The sequence below is a fragment of the Perca fluviatilis genome, chromosome 14 (assembly GCF_010015445.1).
Source record: "Perca fluviatilis chromosome 14, GENO_Pfluv_1.0, whole genome shotgun sequence".
Classification (NCBI taxonomy): Eukaryota; Metazoa; Chordata; class Actinopteri; order Perciformes; family Percidae; genus Perca; species Perca fluviatilis.
Window position 1 is genome coordinate 12,687,071 of NC_053125.1, and position 16,889 is coordinate 12,703,959.

Here is a 16,889-nt window from a genome sequence, read left to right on the forward strand (position 1 = left end):
ATTGCTGTTTTAAAGCTTGGGGCATGTGAAGTAGAAGCCGCTGCATCAAATTCAAATGCATTCAAATGCACATGTATGGATCAGAACTGGAGATACCAACCAGCTTCCATAGTTGCTGTGTGTTTGATGGGCCCAGGTGTGCTTGGGTATAGCAAAGTCAGCACATGTTGGTTTTTCAACTGCAATTGGTAATGCAATAGCAACACCAGAACCAATCCAACCAGCAGCCTTTGAAAGTGGACTGGAGGCAGATAGATAATGGTGCTGTATCAGCACACTTTTACTTACTGTTCCCGGGCTGTACGCAACCCTCAACAAAACATAGTGGAAAAACACTGCGACGGCTCTGGTATAGTGCAGCACTCTGAAAAGAAGAAGGGGCATTCACAAAATGGCTCATTTTGCAGCGGTAAATCAGCTTCAGTCAGACATGAGAAATAATCAACTTGAATTGACTGACTGATTCTGAATGTGGAACAGTACATTTGGTTTCCATGAATGAAGCTGGCTGCCTCAGTCAAAAAATGTTTTGTCTTTCTCTTCTCTCTCCGTTCCCTGTCTGCTCGGTGTCCCCATCTTTTGCTGAGTTTGCCGAGATGCTGTGGGGATTGAGAGAGTCAGACCCACTTTTTTGTGCTGGCCAGTTTTAAAGGAACCCCCCTCTATTGATCAAGTCTGCTGCAGTGTGTAAATCAGAAAACAGCTGCCACTGAGAAACCTGCACACGGCATCACTCTTTTTATGCAATCCAGTTATCAGTGTGTATCAGTACCAAGCATTGCATTAAGAAAACAGATCAGGTAAATCAAACTGTAAAGATTAAGGGAAACAGGGCACATTATGACCTAAGTAAGTTAGTTTATCATTATTTAAGTGTTTTCTAAATCTTAAAATGGTAAAAGACACTTTGCAGCCTCATGTTTCACTTAAACCCTAATGAATGTTTACCTTCATTCCTTCACACCAAAACAGACTGACTTTCAAGAATATTCCTCCTAAATCTGCTCTCCACACACTCAATCATAAATCTAAGTACCCAAGGGATGCTGCTGGATGACAAATAAGCCTTTGCTCCTGCCTCTCAGCAGCTGCCAGGTAGAGTTCAGTGATGATGGAGTGCTAGAGTGTCATAAACAGGACCACAGATTAACAGACTTGTTACCAAAGGGACCACAGTTTACCAAACTACCAACAGGGTAATTGATTACCAGACTGGTACCAGTCGGGACATTGCGCCTGGTATATAGGACGGACAACCTACTGCTACCATCAAGGCAACAACATTGGCTTTCTCAGTTAAGAAGCGTTATTCTCCCTCTAGGTTTTGCCAGATTCCTAAATATTCAAGAGGAAAGCAGATTATGTGAACTGTGGGATTTGGCAAACGTTTGTGATTGCATGGTCATGGTTCGTACATTTTCTTTTGCATAATACATGCTATGTTGATCTAAGAATGTCAATTTTTCATGAAATTGGGGGACCAAGCCCTGAAATAGTCTGCCTTATCATCAAAAACTATAATGATTGTTTAATTTTGATGTCAATTTTGTTTGAGTAAAAGTGAAGGATGTTTACTTTAATCTTTCACTTAAGTCCAAAATCCCACTTCTCACTGTCTGGTCCCCTATGCTGATGCAGGTGTCGCTACATATACTGCTGTGTACTGTAGTGTGTATATATAGTGTATAATGTGACTGCATATGCATGCAGCCACTTGTATTTAGTGTAAAAGCCTTCCAGCTGAGCCGAGGCGCTGTCCATGGTGCTGCAGTTCTGCGCCTCTGAGAGCCTCTGTATGGAGGATGGGGAACGGTACAGCATACTGTATGTAAATCTTCCCTTAGTAACAATATATCACTTTCATGGCGTCTCAGTCAAACGGTTTTATAGAGTCCTTCATATTCTTTTCAAAATTCTAAATGTTTTTAAGAAACCCATATTGTAAAAAAAAAAAAAAAAAAAAGAATTACAGAAATAATCGAGATGGGCTATGTGTCAGCATATGTCCAAACTTACAACAACATGTAGGCCTACATGTGTAAATAAATGACGTCATTCGAAATTTATTTTTGGAAGTCTATAAATTCATGACTGACAAACGCAGTATATCTGCTAATACAATATAACAATATTTCTATAAATGCCACCCAAAGCACAAATAAACATGTTTGAAGCGCTTCGTTTAAAGGCAACGTATGTGAGACTTTAGGGTTACCAGATCGTCTTTGGCAGCCAGAAGCAGCCTTAATAATGGATTCTTCTTTTTTTGTCGATGTATGGTGCGTGGTTGTTTAACCAACAGTTATCCGACTGGAGCTCTGACTTAATAAATAATGAAAGTGGACGGAGGGGAGCTGCAGCTGATTTGCTGATGTCAGGGAGCCAGTGCAGCATTTCATGGTGCAGGGTGGAAACGCGCGGTGCCATCTGCCTCGCTCGGTGCTCTCCGCAAACCTCACACATGCAAGCCCGGCAAGAAAGATGCTGCCCACTCTCAAGATTTGGACATTGTTTTCTTTGTCGCTTTGCTTCCTGATTCAACCGGGTCATACGAAGAAGGTTTTCCGATGTCCTTCAACATGCAGCTGCTCCAGGGAGTCCATCATTTGCGTCGGGTCCTCCAATGTCCCGAGGATTAGCCCCAACGACATCAATTCTTTGTAAGTAGCTCTATGATGTTTTCACTAAACATGCATGTAGAATATGCAGCAATAGGCATATTAACTTCCATTCCAGTTGCCCCTTGCTGTATTTTGTATAATGTAGCCTACTCCATCTTAATGAGAGCTGATGTTGAAAGGCAATGCAGTCCTTTCTCTGATTGATCACTTTTCAGCATCGGATTTGCTTTGATGGCTTTATGTTGATCGTTTCTGCTTCTTCCTTTCAGGAGTATCGTCAATGGGACTTTCTCCGAAGTCAAAGAGGCAATGTTTTCTCACATGCCATCCCTCCAGCTACTGTAAGAGCACTTCAACTGCGTATCATTCCTCTGTGTTGTAAGGTTTTACTCTAGGAGTTGCCTTTACCTTGTAGCAAAAGCTCCTTTTAGGGCAAACCTATGCAGACAGATTGTTTTCAAAACAAATTGGGGACTTTCGAAACTTGGACATGTTTTTAATGTGGGTGTTCAACATGACAAAGGCATCAGGCTGTGCAGTCCAAAGCTGCAATATATGCAACCAAACCCTCATTACACCAGAAAAATACAATAGCCTATAATCTTGGCGAATATTAGCATGGGTTTATTAAGACTTTCATGCTGTTGAAGCACACATACAGTATGTCCAGTACTGTGGCTAACTTTTTGTTGTGCTTTGTGTTGTCATGCATTACGTCTGTTTTGGTGCATGTTAAAGCAATTAGCATGAAGGTTTTTAAAAGGGTTGGGAAGCTTTCAGTGTGATCCTATGCTACATTGTACTTACCACAGGCCATCAATCTACTTTGTTACTCCACTAGTGATAGCTGGGATGCCAGCAGAAGCAAAGGCGTGGCAGATATAGAGCCAAAGTCATGACACACATGATGATGTACAGCTAGATACAGGTTGTGGTGGGAGTGCAGCTGCTTACACAGCTCAGTATTTACTCTTTTCTTTACCATTCCCCTTAAAAATGACAATTTTCACAAGATGATTGTCATTTGCGTGTGTTACATCTTGATATAGGATATCTCTGTAGTAGAATTTTCTGTGGTTACTCCTCCAGGGGACACTGTTTTTGCTTACAGATTGTTTGGTAAGATGCGTTTTGTCTTGACATTTTCCAGTACCACAGTGTACTGAAATGGCAATATAGGCCATATACTTTAGTGATATAATTACTTTCCCACTCTTGATTTCACACGTGTTATCATTAGGAATTGGGCTGAGAGCATTTGGCTTTATTTTGATCACTAAATGCGAAATCACAATCTAAGAAATGTCATCTGTTGTTCAGACCGAGGCATAAAACGACACATTGTGCTAGCAGCCAGCATCTGTAAATGTGTATTTTATTATTCTTTACAGGCTTCTGAATTCCAATTCTCTTACAACTGTAAGGGATGATGCATTCTCAGGCCTTCCACATCTGGAGTATCTGTAAGTTCTTTCTTCTTTAAAAAAAAATTGAAAATAGTACAAGGACATCCAGTAAATCAGCATAATAACCAACCATGTTGGCTACACAACATGTGTACAACAATAGTTGAATCAGTTGAACTGGATTGAACAACACACTTTGATTTAACATATTAATAGTGTTGTTATGGGCATGAGGTTATCTGGTTGGATTTTGGTCTTTTAGAAAGTGAATGAGGCAGGAAAGTATTGACTGTACGCCATCTAGTGGTTCAAAGAATCTTCACTCATTTGCGCACAACTCATTTCTAAAACCAATAATATATTTATTACAAATCTGTATCCGTAATATTGCTGGCATTACAGGCATTTGGGAAATACTGTATTGTATTTTCATAATAATCCTCAAGCGCCTTACAATAATTTTAATGAAAAAAAGATGTAATCTATCTATCACAACAGTAAGAGTACATGCACAAATCCTGACCAAAGCCTTTTTAAAAAACAAAAACAAAACATCAGCAAATATAGATATGTAGGATTGGTACAAAAGAATGACTGCATTAGTTTTTTGCAAAACCTTTACAAAATGAATTCTACAAAAGATAATTTTTGTCTAAACCTGCACAAAATTCACCAGAATTAGTTTCAAATTCATCAAAGTCCAAATGATTCTTTTCGAGATTGAAATGCCACAGAAATGAGCGAGTGACCCATTGCCAGAAACAGGTGCTGATTGTGTCCATAGTATGTGTACGGCTACATTTCATTCCCCACTAAGTCTAACACTTTCCTGTGATCTCCCTCAGGTTCATTGAGAGTAATAAGATGGAGACTGCAGCGAAATATGCCTTCAGAGGACTCAGGGACTTGACTCACTTGTATGTTCCAACCTTTAAAATCATTCCCAAACATTGTTAAAGTCTTTGTAATATATACAGTATGTGCTGAAAGTAAGCAATTGTGAACCATTGTGAGTTATGCTAAATAGTTATGTGTTAATTAATGTGTAATTAGGATTAACGGTAACACTGTCAAACATTAATGGAGATAAGAATACTAAGTAGTTTATGTCAGAGTTGTCCAGACATTTAAATATTACTTTGACGTCTTCACAGTATACGTGAATCATGTTTTTTTCCATTATTTTATTTTCTATATTAATTCATTGCTGTTGTTTCCAGGTCTTTGGCAAACAACAACATTAAAGCATTGCCCAGGGACCTCTTTAATGACTTGGACTCACTGATAGAGCTGTAAGTTTGACACTCAGTTACAAGTGTTGGGGAAAATAGTGCAGTGTCTTTCCTCGTGAACTGCGTCAAGAATTTATCCTGGGTCCTATGATTATTTTCTTCTTCTTGTACTATGCCTTCTAGCTTTTCTACTTTGTTTCTCTGCAATGACATGCGGTACTCCTCTTCTGCAGGGATCTGCGAGGCAATGCTTTTGAGTGTGACTGCCGTGCCAAGTGGCTGATGACGTGGCTGAAGAACACCAATGCCACCGTGTCGGATGTCGTGTGTGCTGGACCGGAGGACATGAAGGACAAGCGCCTCAATGATATGAACAGCCTGCACAACGAATGCATCTCAACGGGTGAGAAACACCTGAGCCAGCTGGCCTTGTCTCTATTCTAACTGGCATCAGTATCGGGCAACCCAATGGGGTCATATGAAGAAGTGTATTGAAAAGGCAAAAATGTAGTTTTCTCAGTTTATCTTTTTAATGTGGCTTTCCTGTTAGAATGTTGTTCATTTGTGGAAATTTTCTATTCTGAATGTGCCTTTCCACAGATTTCGTCCTACATCAGTCTGTGGAATCGGAGTCTCTGTCAGTTGACACATTCAGCTATAAGAATGATGTCTATGTGACTATTGCTGCTCCCAGCGCAGAGAGCTGTATGGTTTTCCAATGGGACCACATAGAAATGAACTTCAGGACATACGATAACATAACCGGTCCGTACCTGTACCAATGGCTTAACAGACGGTTTCAGAATTCCCTGGTTGTGTTTTACACATGTGATTGGCTTGTTTATTTCCTTTTCCATGCCTTCCAGGTCAGTCCATTGTCGGGTGCAAGTCAGTTGTCATCCAGGACCAGGTGTTTGTCATCGTGGCTCAGCTCTTCGGTGGCTCCCACATCTACAAGTTTGATGAGGACCAAAGCAGGTTCAGCAAGTTCCAGGACATTGAGGTGTCCAAGATTTCCAAGCCCAATGACATTGAAGCGTTCCAGGTCGGCTCTGACTGGTTCTTTGTGATTGCTGACAGCTCGAAGGCGGGCCTGTCCACCCTCTACAAGTGGAACGATAAGGGCTTTTATTCATACCAGTCGCTGCATGAGTGGTACCGTGACACAGATGCAGAGTTCCTGGACTTGGATGGGAAGGCCCATCTCATCTTGGCAAGCCGCTCACAGGTGCCTGTGATCTACCAGTGGAGCCGAAGCAACCAGAAGTTTGTCCTGCAGGGCGAGATCCCTAACATGGAGGACGTTGTAGCTGTAAAGCACTTCCGGATCAAGGAGGAACTCTACCTGGCTATGACGCGCTATATTGGTGACTCCAAAATTCTACGATGGGGTGCCAAACAGTTTGCGGAGATCCAGGCCTTGCCCTCGCGAGGCTCCATGATTCTCCAGCCGTTCTATTTCAAAGAACGTAACTACCTGGCCCTGGGAAGTGATTACACTTTCTCACAGATCTACGCGTGGGATGATGAGAACAAACTATTTGACCGTTTCAAGGAGGTGTACATCCAGGCGCCGCGCTCCTTCACAGTGGTTTCCACTGACCGTAGGGACTTCATCTTCACCTCTAGCTTTAAAGGAAACACACAAATCTTTGAGCACATCATCATTGACTTGAGCTTGTGAGGGGCATTGCGTTATTGTTCCTCCTGCAATCGAACGTCTTCCACTAAAAAGACACATTTCTGTAGGGAAAAGAAAGGAACAGAACAGACTAAAAGAACTGTTAAATATCAATTCCGCCATACGTTTCTGTCACAAATAAGAGCTTGGTCGAGTGGTGTTTGGAATCCTTTTTAGTTTTTAAGGTTTCTTGACTATTTCTCAATGGCCTTGTCCTATTACCTGTTCTCTCTCGGACTTTCAAAGACCCTACCATTTCACAGAGACTGAGAGGGCGAGTCAAGAGGGTGGACAATTGTACAAAGAGGCTGGTATTCTCCTAAAAATCCAGCTAGCATTCCTGAGGGCAGAAAGATTTGAAATGAAATTTAAACTATTTAGAGATTTTAGTTTAATATCCCCTGCACTAATGGTTTTATATCCAAAAAATATACAACAGGACCTAAGAGAAAAATCATATTAGTAATTTTGTTTTGTTGTCATTTAAGGAATGTAACCGGTGTGGTTGCTCATCTATGAGCCACTTCCCTAATTGTCCTCATACCATGTGGTAATGTACAGTTTGTTGCCTTATCAGCGCTGGGGTTCTGTGTTCTGATGGGCCCACAGTGCCTCCCTCTGGCCGCGATAAAGTATCACAGCCCTTTGCTTTTTCCGTGCAGGGAATGTCTTGAAAGCACAAACCTTTAATTATTGTAGTCGAGACCCCTGCCCTAGAGTGTAGTCGTTAAGTAGAAAATGTTACTGTAAGTGCTATAGACTATATTGCGTACAGTAAAAAATGAAGAAGTGGTTTGTTGTTTTAGGAGGAGAAATATTCAGGACTGGATATAGCTAATGCCTTTTTAGACAAACATGTGAATGGAATAACCTTTTAGTCCTGAAGAACTACAGTATAGGTGGTGAAGCAGATAGAAGCTCTTTATCTCCATTTAGTGTTTAGGTGATGTCAGGGAAATTAAACCTACTAACAAGTTTGACAAATTAACCACAGTTGTTAGATTACTGACATAATTTAGCTTTTCTTTTGAGAATATAACTCAATATACCTCACTGCAGAAGTCAGTGAACTCAAATATACATTTGATAAAAGGACATGATTTTTTTGTCCAGAAATGAAGGAAAGAAAATGTTGATGTAAATATATTCATCCAAGTTGAGAGGCTTTTTCCCTCTGTCATTCTGTCCTTACTAATACTAAATGTTGACTTACAAGCTACAAAATGTACATAAAACATGGACTGCAATGCTACTACCTGTTTGTCACACAAAAACCTGAACGATCTTTGCACCTACTTAAAAAAAATAAAATGTTAAGTGCAGCTTGCAAGAGCATGACATTCAAAAAAGGGTGTTTGCCAAATTCTTTTTAAATAAACCTAAACTCAGAAGTCTAAAGTGCTTCTGCTCATTACCCAAATGTTATTGCAATTTTAAAAAACAAAAACAAATAATGGAATATGCAAGCTTTACAACATGCAGATTATTTTGTATGATTTTGTTTTAAGCATATTGAATGTTAAAATATACTGTAAATTTAATCATTTGAGTATCAAAATAAATGTGTAAAGGTATGATTGTTTTACCGTTCATTTATCATTAGGATAAAATGTGAAGTTTCTTTTATTGTCTTTAAAGTCAGCGGCAACAATTAATATCTCTATGTATCAAATGAGTATGAAAGGGATCAATCATAATGATAAACCTACAGTCAATTATCAAACAGCTGCAGTCTCTCTCAGTTCTACAGAGCATTTTAGCGTCTTTCAGCTCTTGGTTTTTGTTCTACGGGTTGCAACTACACGGTTTTAGTTCAGTCTCACCTGTTTTTAGCAAAAAAGCTCTAAAAGTCACTGTACACTACCTGCCTAGCGCCAAACTGTGTAGACATCAATACACTGCATGCTCACCAATTTACACTGCTAATTTGCCACAATGTAAATGAGCACTGTAAAAAAAAAAAAGGGATTATAAATCTACAGGCCTACAGGCAGTTAGCAATATTGTCTTACCAATAAATATATATAATGTGTTTGGGGCTATGAAGATGGCACCATTTTTCAATAAAAGTTCAAGAACTCGTACTTTACAACTATAATACACCCAATACTACTTTGAACACTATCATCATCATCAGATGTGCATGTCTATATAACAGAGTTACATAATATGTCTTCTTCCAATAAAATGGTATGCTCCAGTATAAAACAGGGTATAAACTGCCAACTCAGCGGGCTTGTTATCCACATTGTATGTGCTTAGTTTGGCTGTGTTCGTTTGACGGATGGTTCCATCAGAATGTCACAGCCTCCTGAAAAGCAAACTACCACAGCAGAAATATATATCTTTTTGACGTTGAACCTTATCAGAAAGGAAGTGGTTTGTCTTCCTGTCAGCAGCTTTTCTCTGTTATCTATCAAGTACTGGCAAAGGCGTAGGTTTGGTTTCAGAAGTCGAGTGAGGACACATTAAATAAAATAAAATGCTGGAATGTATTTATTTAATGGTAGTTTACAAAAACAAGAATAAATGCTATGCAAACCTATGTATTGTGCATACCTTTAAATCATTTTAGTTTCCTTAATAGATGGCCCTGCCTTATACTTCCTGTACTTCCTGTCTTATATTCGACTGGTGTTCAGTGGTTGCATCAATAAGGAAAATATTAACTATTAATGAAAAAAAATTATGATGTAAAGCTAAACCGAGAGCAAAAAAAGGTCATTTAACTCCTGAAGCATGATTGTGGGCGCACGGTAATAACTGAAGGCTCAGATGAGCATATTAACTCAAGGCCCTGTACTTCCAGCGCCCTTGTTCGGACAACGCCATTGATCTCAACTCAACACCTGTAAAGTTGCGAGACTGCAGCTTGCACTGTTGTGACAACAGAATCTGTCCACAGACAGACATAAATATAAATACCTAGCAAAGAACTACAGTTCACTTTTGTGGTAGTTCCTGCTACACTAGTGTGTGTGTGTGCACACCACATTTTGCCATACACACTGACTCACAAAGTGAAAGCAATACCAGCCTTGCTGTCGTGGCAGGTAGCAATAAAAGTGAACCCAACCCACTTCTCCCAGCAAGTCTTGACCAACCTGTTGCTGTAAATGGGAGGTGCCCAGAGGCAGAGTCAGAGAGAAAAAGTTTCAGTCACAGACAGGAGTAGCCTACAAAAAGAGCACTGCGTGTTAAGTTTTGTGAGATATGATTCACACTGCAGCAGACGTCCCACGTCGACATTGTAAGTACATTTTCCTGCAATTCTCTACTAGTTACCTTAAATTTGTTATGTAAAATAATTAGTGTGCTCGCTAAGGAAAAGCACACTCATGTAGCATAGTCTTATTCATAACCCATGGTTATTTAATGTCAGTTTGTTTAATAACACAATATGTCATCCTTGTACCAACTAGCCTACGATAAAGAATTATGAATAGCCTACTGGAGGCATTTTACACCTGTGCACATTGAAGTTTAATTGTGGCTTATAGGCTGAATGAGGAAGTTAAGGGCAAGGTGTGGCCCGACCTGTGCATTAGCAAGTCAAACGGTAGTAACGAGACCGAATAATAACGAAAACGTTGGTGCCTGACTTTACTCGACAGCATGTAACGTTAGCCTACCTTTAGCTAGCAGCTGGATTAAACATGGTTAAAATGCTGACAGCTAAGTTAAACAGTGTAAAGTGTAAATGTATTTCACTGCGCAGAACTCCAACACCGGGACGTAACCGTCTGCTCTGCAGTGCAGTACGTACTTAAAATAGGTTGCAAAGCTGGTCTACATGAAATTCTTTGCAGGTAGCCTCGTGGTGCATTCACAGTAATTGTAAAATACCCTTTTCCCGTCTGGTGGTTGTTTTTGTCGTTCAACAGCAATTTACTGGTGAAATAAGTTATTGTTTTAAGTTATACTTACATTATTATTAAATCTTTAATTTTGACCATATGGCCTTAGCAGTAAACAAGCCGTTCTTTAATGTCGCTGACTGTTGTTTAGTACCCTTTTTTTTCCCTTCTTTTTGTTTTTTTTTACTTTCTTAAAAAGTACCGGTTTAGGCACCGGCATCGTTTTTAAAAGTATCGCTGTAGCACCGGTATCAGAAAAAAAAAAAACGATACCCAACCCTACTTAGCATTAGCTATTCTAGAATTTGGGACCAGTGTTTACTCAACTGTATTTATGTCAATATTAAATTACTACTAAACCTGTTGCAAATCTCAGCAAATACACTGAATATAGGAAGGTTTACAAGTTGTAGGATCAAACTGTTTTTGTATATAGCCTATGTTGGTACTTGGTCACGTTAATCACAGTGTTGGTGACAAATGTCACCTCTAGTTTTATAGTGCTGTATGTAAGCATGTAGACAGTTTCCGCTGTGTTTGCCCTCTGGTTTGAAGTATCTCCGATCTGTACCCACGGCACCCGCCTTAATACAATGGTTGTAAATGGAATTTCGTTTGAGCTTTTAAAAGCAATAAAAATGCATCTTTAAAATGAAATAAACATAATGAACCTTGAATTCCAATGATAGCTTTTGGCCGCATGTAAAAATTTAAAATGGCACCAAATGTTGGTACACTAACTTAATTATTTTGTCTTTTTACAGTTCCTCTGAAGCAAAGAAATGAATATCTTTCCATCTATCCAACTATCCACACAGGTGCAGGTCACAGCCCCCCTAACAGAAACACATCCTATAATAAGGTGCATTATAAACAACAACCTCAACAAGCTAAAAAAATTACTTAAAAAAAAACATCTTAATCAAGTTTACCCCTGCAGAGAGTGGAATGACTGTATAACTCCACTGATTGCTGCTGTTGTAAATCACAATAGGAATATTCTTACTTTCCTTTTGCATCAGGGTGCAGACCCAAACCAGGCTTCCCAAAATGTCTGGACACCTTTGCATTATGTCTCACTATCCAAAGCACCACTTTATTTTGTGGAGAAACTACTTGAAGCAAAAGCTAATCCAAACGGATACAATCCCATATTCACACCGCTGCAAGCTGCCATCAAAGACAGGGAGGATGTTCTGAAAGTGCTCATCTCTGCCGGTGCACTGGTAACTTTGTTACCTCTCCCTGATCCTGAACAAAAAAAATTATCTCAGATAATTCATGAACTTGCATTAAAAGGAGACAAATTGTGCTCCAAACTCAGCTATTTCCTGGATATGGAAATTGCTGTGCGAGAGAAACCACCTGAAGAAGTGTTGAAAACCTTTGACAGCCACATGCTGCTCGAGGATCCTCAGACCCATCTGACCATGATCGAAATTCTCTTTACTGTTACTGGGCCAGGTAATGAAAAATACAGCCAGGGAAGTATCAAATGGTTGAAGGACACAAAAAATGTGAACACATATATTACAGGTGCAGTCAGTCGCTTTCCAAACATCCCTGAGAGAGATGTAAAGAGAGCAATAGATAGTTTGCATGCAGTTTTCTGCACAATGGAAGACATACTAAATGAGCAAGCATTAGCTATAATCCCCCAACTACTGGACCGGCTTTCCTCCAAAGATAGACCTGATATATGGCAAGCTGTTCTGCAAACTCTATATGTGATAACACAGAAAACAAAGTGCACATATGGCTGGGATCCTGACTTTCTCGAGAAGTTATGCAAAACAGTTGCTACTTTTGCAAAGGGCCAACATTCTTCTGACATTAGAGTCTACACATATGGTGTATTTGCAAACTTACTTTCAGTTGAACAGGCAGCTTCCATCTTTACATCAGTGGGGATAACTTCGGTGCCTGAGGACACACTAGCATTTGCAGATATGAAAATGAATGACAAGCTGAAAGAAGTTCTCAGACGACTGAAAAATCATTTCAGCGAACCAGACATGGAATGGGAAAGCTCTACAATCTTACCTGGATCCAAGAAAAAGAAGAAAAAGAAGAAGAGAAAGAAGGAAAAGCAAGAAGACCCGAACAATGATGTTTGCACTGCTGCAACTGATCTAACAGCAGCTCCTGTTATGGAGTCAACTTCAAATGTGGTGCCCTTCCACTTCAACCCTTCTGTATCATCAATAAAACACAAATGGCTACAAATAAGCAAGAGGTGGAGAGGAAAATTAGACAAGCTTCTGAGCACTGATGAAAGTAAAGTAACCAGAATTGGGAGCATGATTTATGTGAATGATGCAGAATTCCGCATAGCGCAGGGAAGTGATGGTACTGAAGTCTTCTTGGGGCTGAGAGCTGACGGCACTGAAGTTGCTATTAAGAGAATGACTAAATGCAACTATCAAGTGCTGAAGAATGAGGAAGGATTTCTTCGACTTCCAGAGCTTGATAATCCATCTATTGTACGATATGTTGATGCTGCGGAGGATGAGAACTTTGGATATCTTGGTCTTCAACTTTGTGAATACACCTTGGAAGAGCACATCAGAAATAATGATCGGAGTCTGCTGATAAAAAAACTTGTCTATCAGGTTCTGGAGAGTTTAAGGGTGCTTCACTGTCAAAATCCTCCAATTCTCCACCGGGATCTCAAACCACAGAATGTCTTGATCGGTAAGACAAGTTAAAAAAGATACTGAAATCAAGGAATTTAAGATTTATAATCCAGGAAAATAGTAATAATAATATTTGAATTTATAAGAATCATACATAATTTTGTTTTCTGAGTTTGTCTACTTGGTCTGTCCTACAGATGTTAAAGGGAGGGCGAGATTAGCTGATTTTGGCATAAGCCGAAGGTTGCCCAAAGGCCAAACAACTTATCGCACAGGAAGTGCGGGAACAAAATGCTGGATGGCCAAGGAGACTTTAGCAGACGATGATGGCACTAAAATTCCATACAAGTCGAACACTGATGTACAGGTCAGTTTTTCTGCTACACAAACTTAATTGATGACTAAGTGAAAAATACGTCCTTGATTGCTAAAATGCTCTGTTAATTCTTAAGGTGGCAGGTATGCTCAGTTATTATATCCTCTCTGGGGGACACCATCCTTTCGGTGACAAATCCTCTAAATGTGAGAACAACATTGATGAAGGGAGGTACAGTTTGGACCATGTTGAAGATGTGGTGGCAAAGGATCTCATTGAGTGGATGATCAGTGAAGAACCAATGAACAGACCTAAAGTGGAAGAATGCTTAAATCATCCCTTCTTCTGGACCCCTGAAAGGTAAGAAGGAACCACTGATTGTTTAATTGATAGGTTGATATTTAATTTTGTATTGGATAGCATTGTCAGCTGTTTGGTTCAAAGTGATATATCTCTCCATTTACTCGATGGAATGGGACAAAATGTGGTATAGACATTCATAGCACACAGACAATGTGGCACCAAAACGACTAGTTAAGTTTAGGAAAAAGAGACCATGTGTCCATAGGGGCAAGCCAGGGGCTCACCAAAGTCATTATACAATTCATCCTCTAACTGTACCAGTTTTTGAGCTAATTCATCCAGGAGATATTTCACAGGATAAGTGAAAATTTTGAGTTGCTGGTGGCTCTAGGGGAACAGTAAGAGGATCACCAAAGCAATTAGGATTCATCCATCTGGATATCTGTACCACTGTGAAATGTCAAACTGCTGAGATTTTTGTAGGGTTCTGTTTATTTTGCAATTCATGCATACTAAAATAAACTTTTTTTCAGGAGAGTTGAATACTTGAGAAGGACTGGCAACAGGGATGAGGTGGCAAACTGTCGAAATGCTGACACAGAACTGGTTTGTTCATTGGAAGAATGTGCTGGGGATGGATCCTTCAAACAGTGGAAAAATAAGGTGACTGCAACATTACAACTGTAACTTCTGTATTCCTAAATTCCACTGTATGATTAATTATTGTTGGTGTTGCAGTTTTCAACAGAGTTGGTCCAGAAGATGGATGGCAAGAAAAAAGTGTACCCTGACAACACACTGGGATTACTGCGCTTCATACGAAACCTCCATGAGCACTAGTGAGTGAAAGTGATGCAGGGCCTTGAGATGTATTTTAATTATTTTCTATTATCACTAATTTATCAACTAACACAATCATTATACACTTTAATTTATTTTTTAAGAGATTGTCAAGCGTTTTTTTCCTCATGCTATTTTATTCTACTGCTTGATATATGCAAATATATCCACCCTGAAAACCAGTTTTCAAAAAGTATTCCATTTGTTTGCAGTGCCGAGGATGCAGCCCAGGTTGATATAATGAAAATATTTCCTGATCTCTTTGGATGTGTTTACAAGTTTGCCAAGACCAAAGGGTGGAATTCGCAGACACCCTTGAAGGAAATGTTCCAAAGAGAAGACATCACCCCCAGCTTTAACATGCTGTCCATAAACCCTGAGGAGCATCTGGGTATCCCAGTTCAAGAGTCTCAAACCAGTGACTTTGAATTTGAATTCAAAAAGGATTAGGGACTTCAAAAATGACTTTAAAGTTTAACAAACAGTCAGAGAAAAAAGCACAAGTAATTATGTTGTAATACAGTAGTTTTAATAGTTATAGTGTCTATGCCCCAAAGCAAGACTAGAGCAACATTAGGCATCAAGACTGCACAAACATTAAGTCCAATAGGTCTTGTTTTACATCTGAAATCGCCAAACTTATCATAAAAGAAAAAAATGTGTAAATAATAACTTAACAACAACACACTCTGTTATATTCCAATGTCTCGGTAAGTCATGACAGTGTGATAGCGAGTCAGCATAAACAATTCCACGTACCTGAAACTGAAGCAGCTAAATGAAATTCAGCCATCATTTATTTTTATATACATCTGTGCTTTTCCTTCTGTGTCTAAATGTCCTCTGTAAAATAAGCCTGTAAGATGTTGCATGTGTTGGATATAGTAACTTTTTTTCAAAGGCAAACGTAACAGTAAGTAGATTAGAGGATACAGTGCTGTAGTCATTTCTAAGGGACTTTCTCTTCACTTTTTTTTCATTTTGTAAGATTTTATACTTTTACTTGACCATTATCCTTATATGGAACTATTCTACTTTTATTTAGCTACATTTATCTGATGGCTGTAGTTGCAAGGTAATTTACATGTTTTCACAGATTGATGAATCAATATTACCTAAAAAAAAGACCCTGAAATGAAAATACTTAACTACTTGTACTTTTGATAAATTTTTTTATATTTTATTGCTGATATAACTTTACACTACAGTCCTTTAAAAAAAAATATATATTTTAAATTTTTTATTCTTGTATATTTCCATGATATTGTTACATTACGTGGGGGTAAATGAATGACCGTTAACTATAATACCAAATCCTAAGCTGGTTTCTTTCACAAATAACAGAGGTAGGTCAAGCTGTGTTTTGAGTCATTTTAGTTTCTTGAGCTGACTGTCTCATTGGTCTGTTATCAGCCTCAGAGGTTCTACAATTTCAGAAGGGTTTTGAGACGAATAAAGATGTTGGGTATTCATTCTGTTTTGTGAAAATACAAAATGTACATAAAACAAGGACTGCAGTATTATTACAGTGTATCACACAAAAGTCAGCAGAAACGATGGCAAGCATCTTATTTTTTTTATTGAATTCAATGGTATTGCAAATGTGCATAACAATGGAATATGTAAGCTTTATGACAGATAAAGATTCTCTTTTCATTATTTTTGTTTTAGACATATTGGATGTTATCCTCAACGTATACTGTAAATTTCAACTTGATCATCTGAATAAATATTTTGAAAATATGATTGCAAGATGTGTTTTATTATACAATTGGTCAAATATAATTTCACCCCTCTCATCCACCCAACAAATTGTAACATAATACTGGGTGAGAATTGAGCAAGGGTGAACAAAGTAGTAAAAGTACTAATACCACACTGAAAATGCTCCACATCATGTAAAAGTCCTGTTTTTAAAACCTTATTAGTACTATCAGCAAAGTTTGCTTAGTCAAAGTAGCCTACTTATTGTGCAGTAAAATGTTCCTTGTCAGTGT

General features: G+C 38.9%; 2 protein-coding genes across 5 annotated transcripts; both read left to right on the forward strand.

The window, feature by feature from the left end:
* The first annotated feature begins 2,184 nt into the window (after positions 1-2,184).
* Positions 2,185-8,289, forward strand: lgi2a (leucine-rich repeat LGI family, member 2a). The gene is made up of 8 exons (XM_039821796.1): positions 2,185-2,660; positions 2,891-2,962; positions 4,013-4,084; positions 4,873-4,944; positions 5,248-5,319; positions 5,493-5,662; positions 5,860-6,024; positions 6,126-8,289. Exons 1-8 carry the CDS (start codon positions 2,398-2,400, stop codon positions 6,941-6,943), a joined length of 1,704 nt encoding a protein of 567 aa, XP_039677730.1. The 5' UTR covers positions 2,185-2,397; the 3' UTR covers positions 6,944-8,289.
* A 1,569-nt stretch (positions 8,290-9,858) lies between these two features.
* LOC120572466 (serine/threonine-protein kinase/endoribonuclease IRE1) lies at positions 9,859-16,638 on the forward strand. Of its 4 annotated transcripts, none has more exons than XM_039821792.1 (7): positions 9,859-10,190; positions 11,562-11,615; positions 13,631-13,800; positions 13,886-14,109; positions 14,586-14,715; positions 14,791-14,891; positions 15,105-16,638. In XM_039821792.1, the coding sequence occupies exons 1-7, from the start codon at positions 10,154-10,156 to the stop codon at positions 15,340-15,342; spliced, it is 954 nt and encodes a 317-aa protein (XP_039677726.1). In that variant the 5' UTR covers positions 9,859-10,153; the 3' UTR covers positions 15,343-16,638. The 4 variants fall into 4 exon arrangements, with proteins under 4 accessions (XP_039677726.1, XP_039677724.1, XP_039677727.1 ...); XM_039821790.1 differs by having other exon boundaries at positions 10,105-10,190; positions 11,562-13,491; XM_039821793.1 differs by having other exon boundaries at positions 10,105-10,190; positions 11,562-11,659.
* Positions 16,639-16,889: the final 251 nt, after the last annotated feature.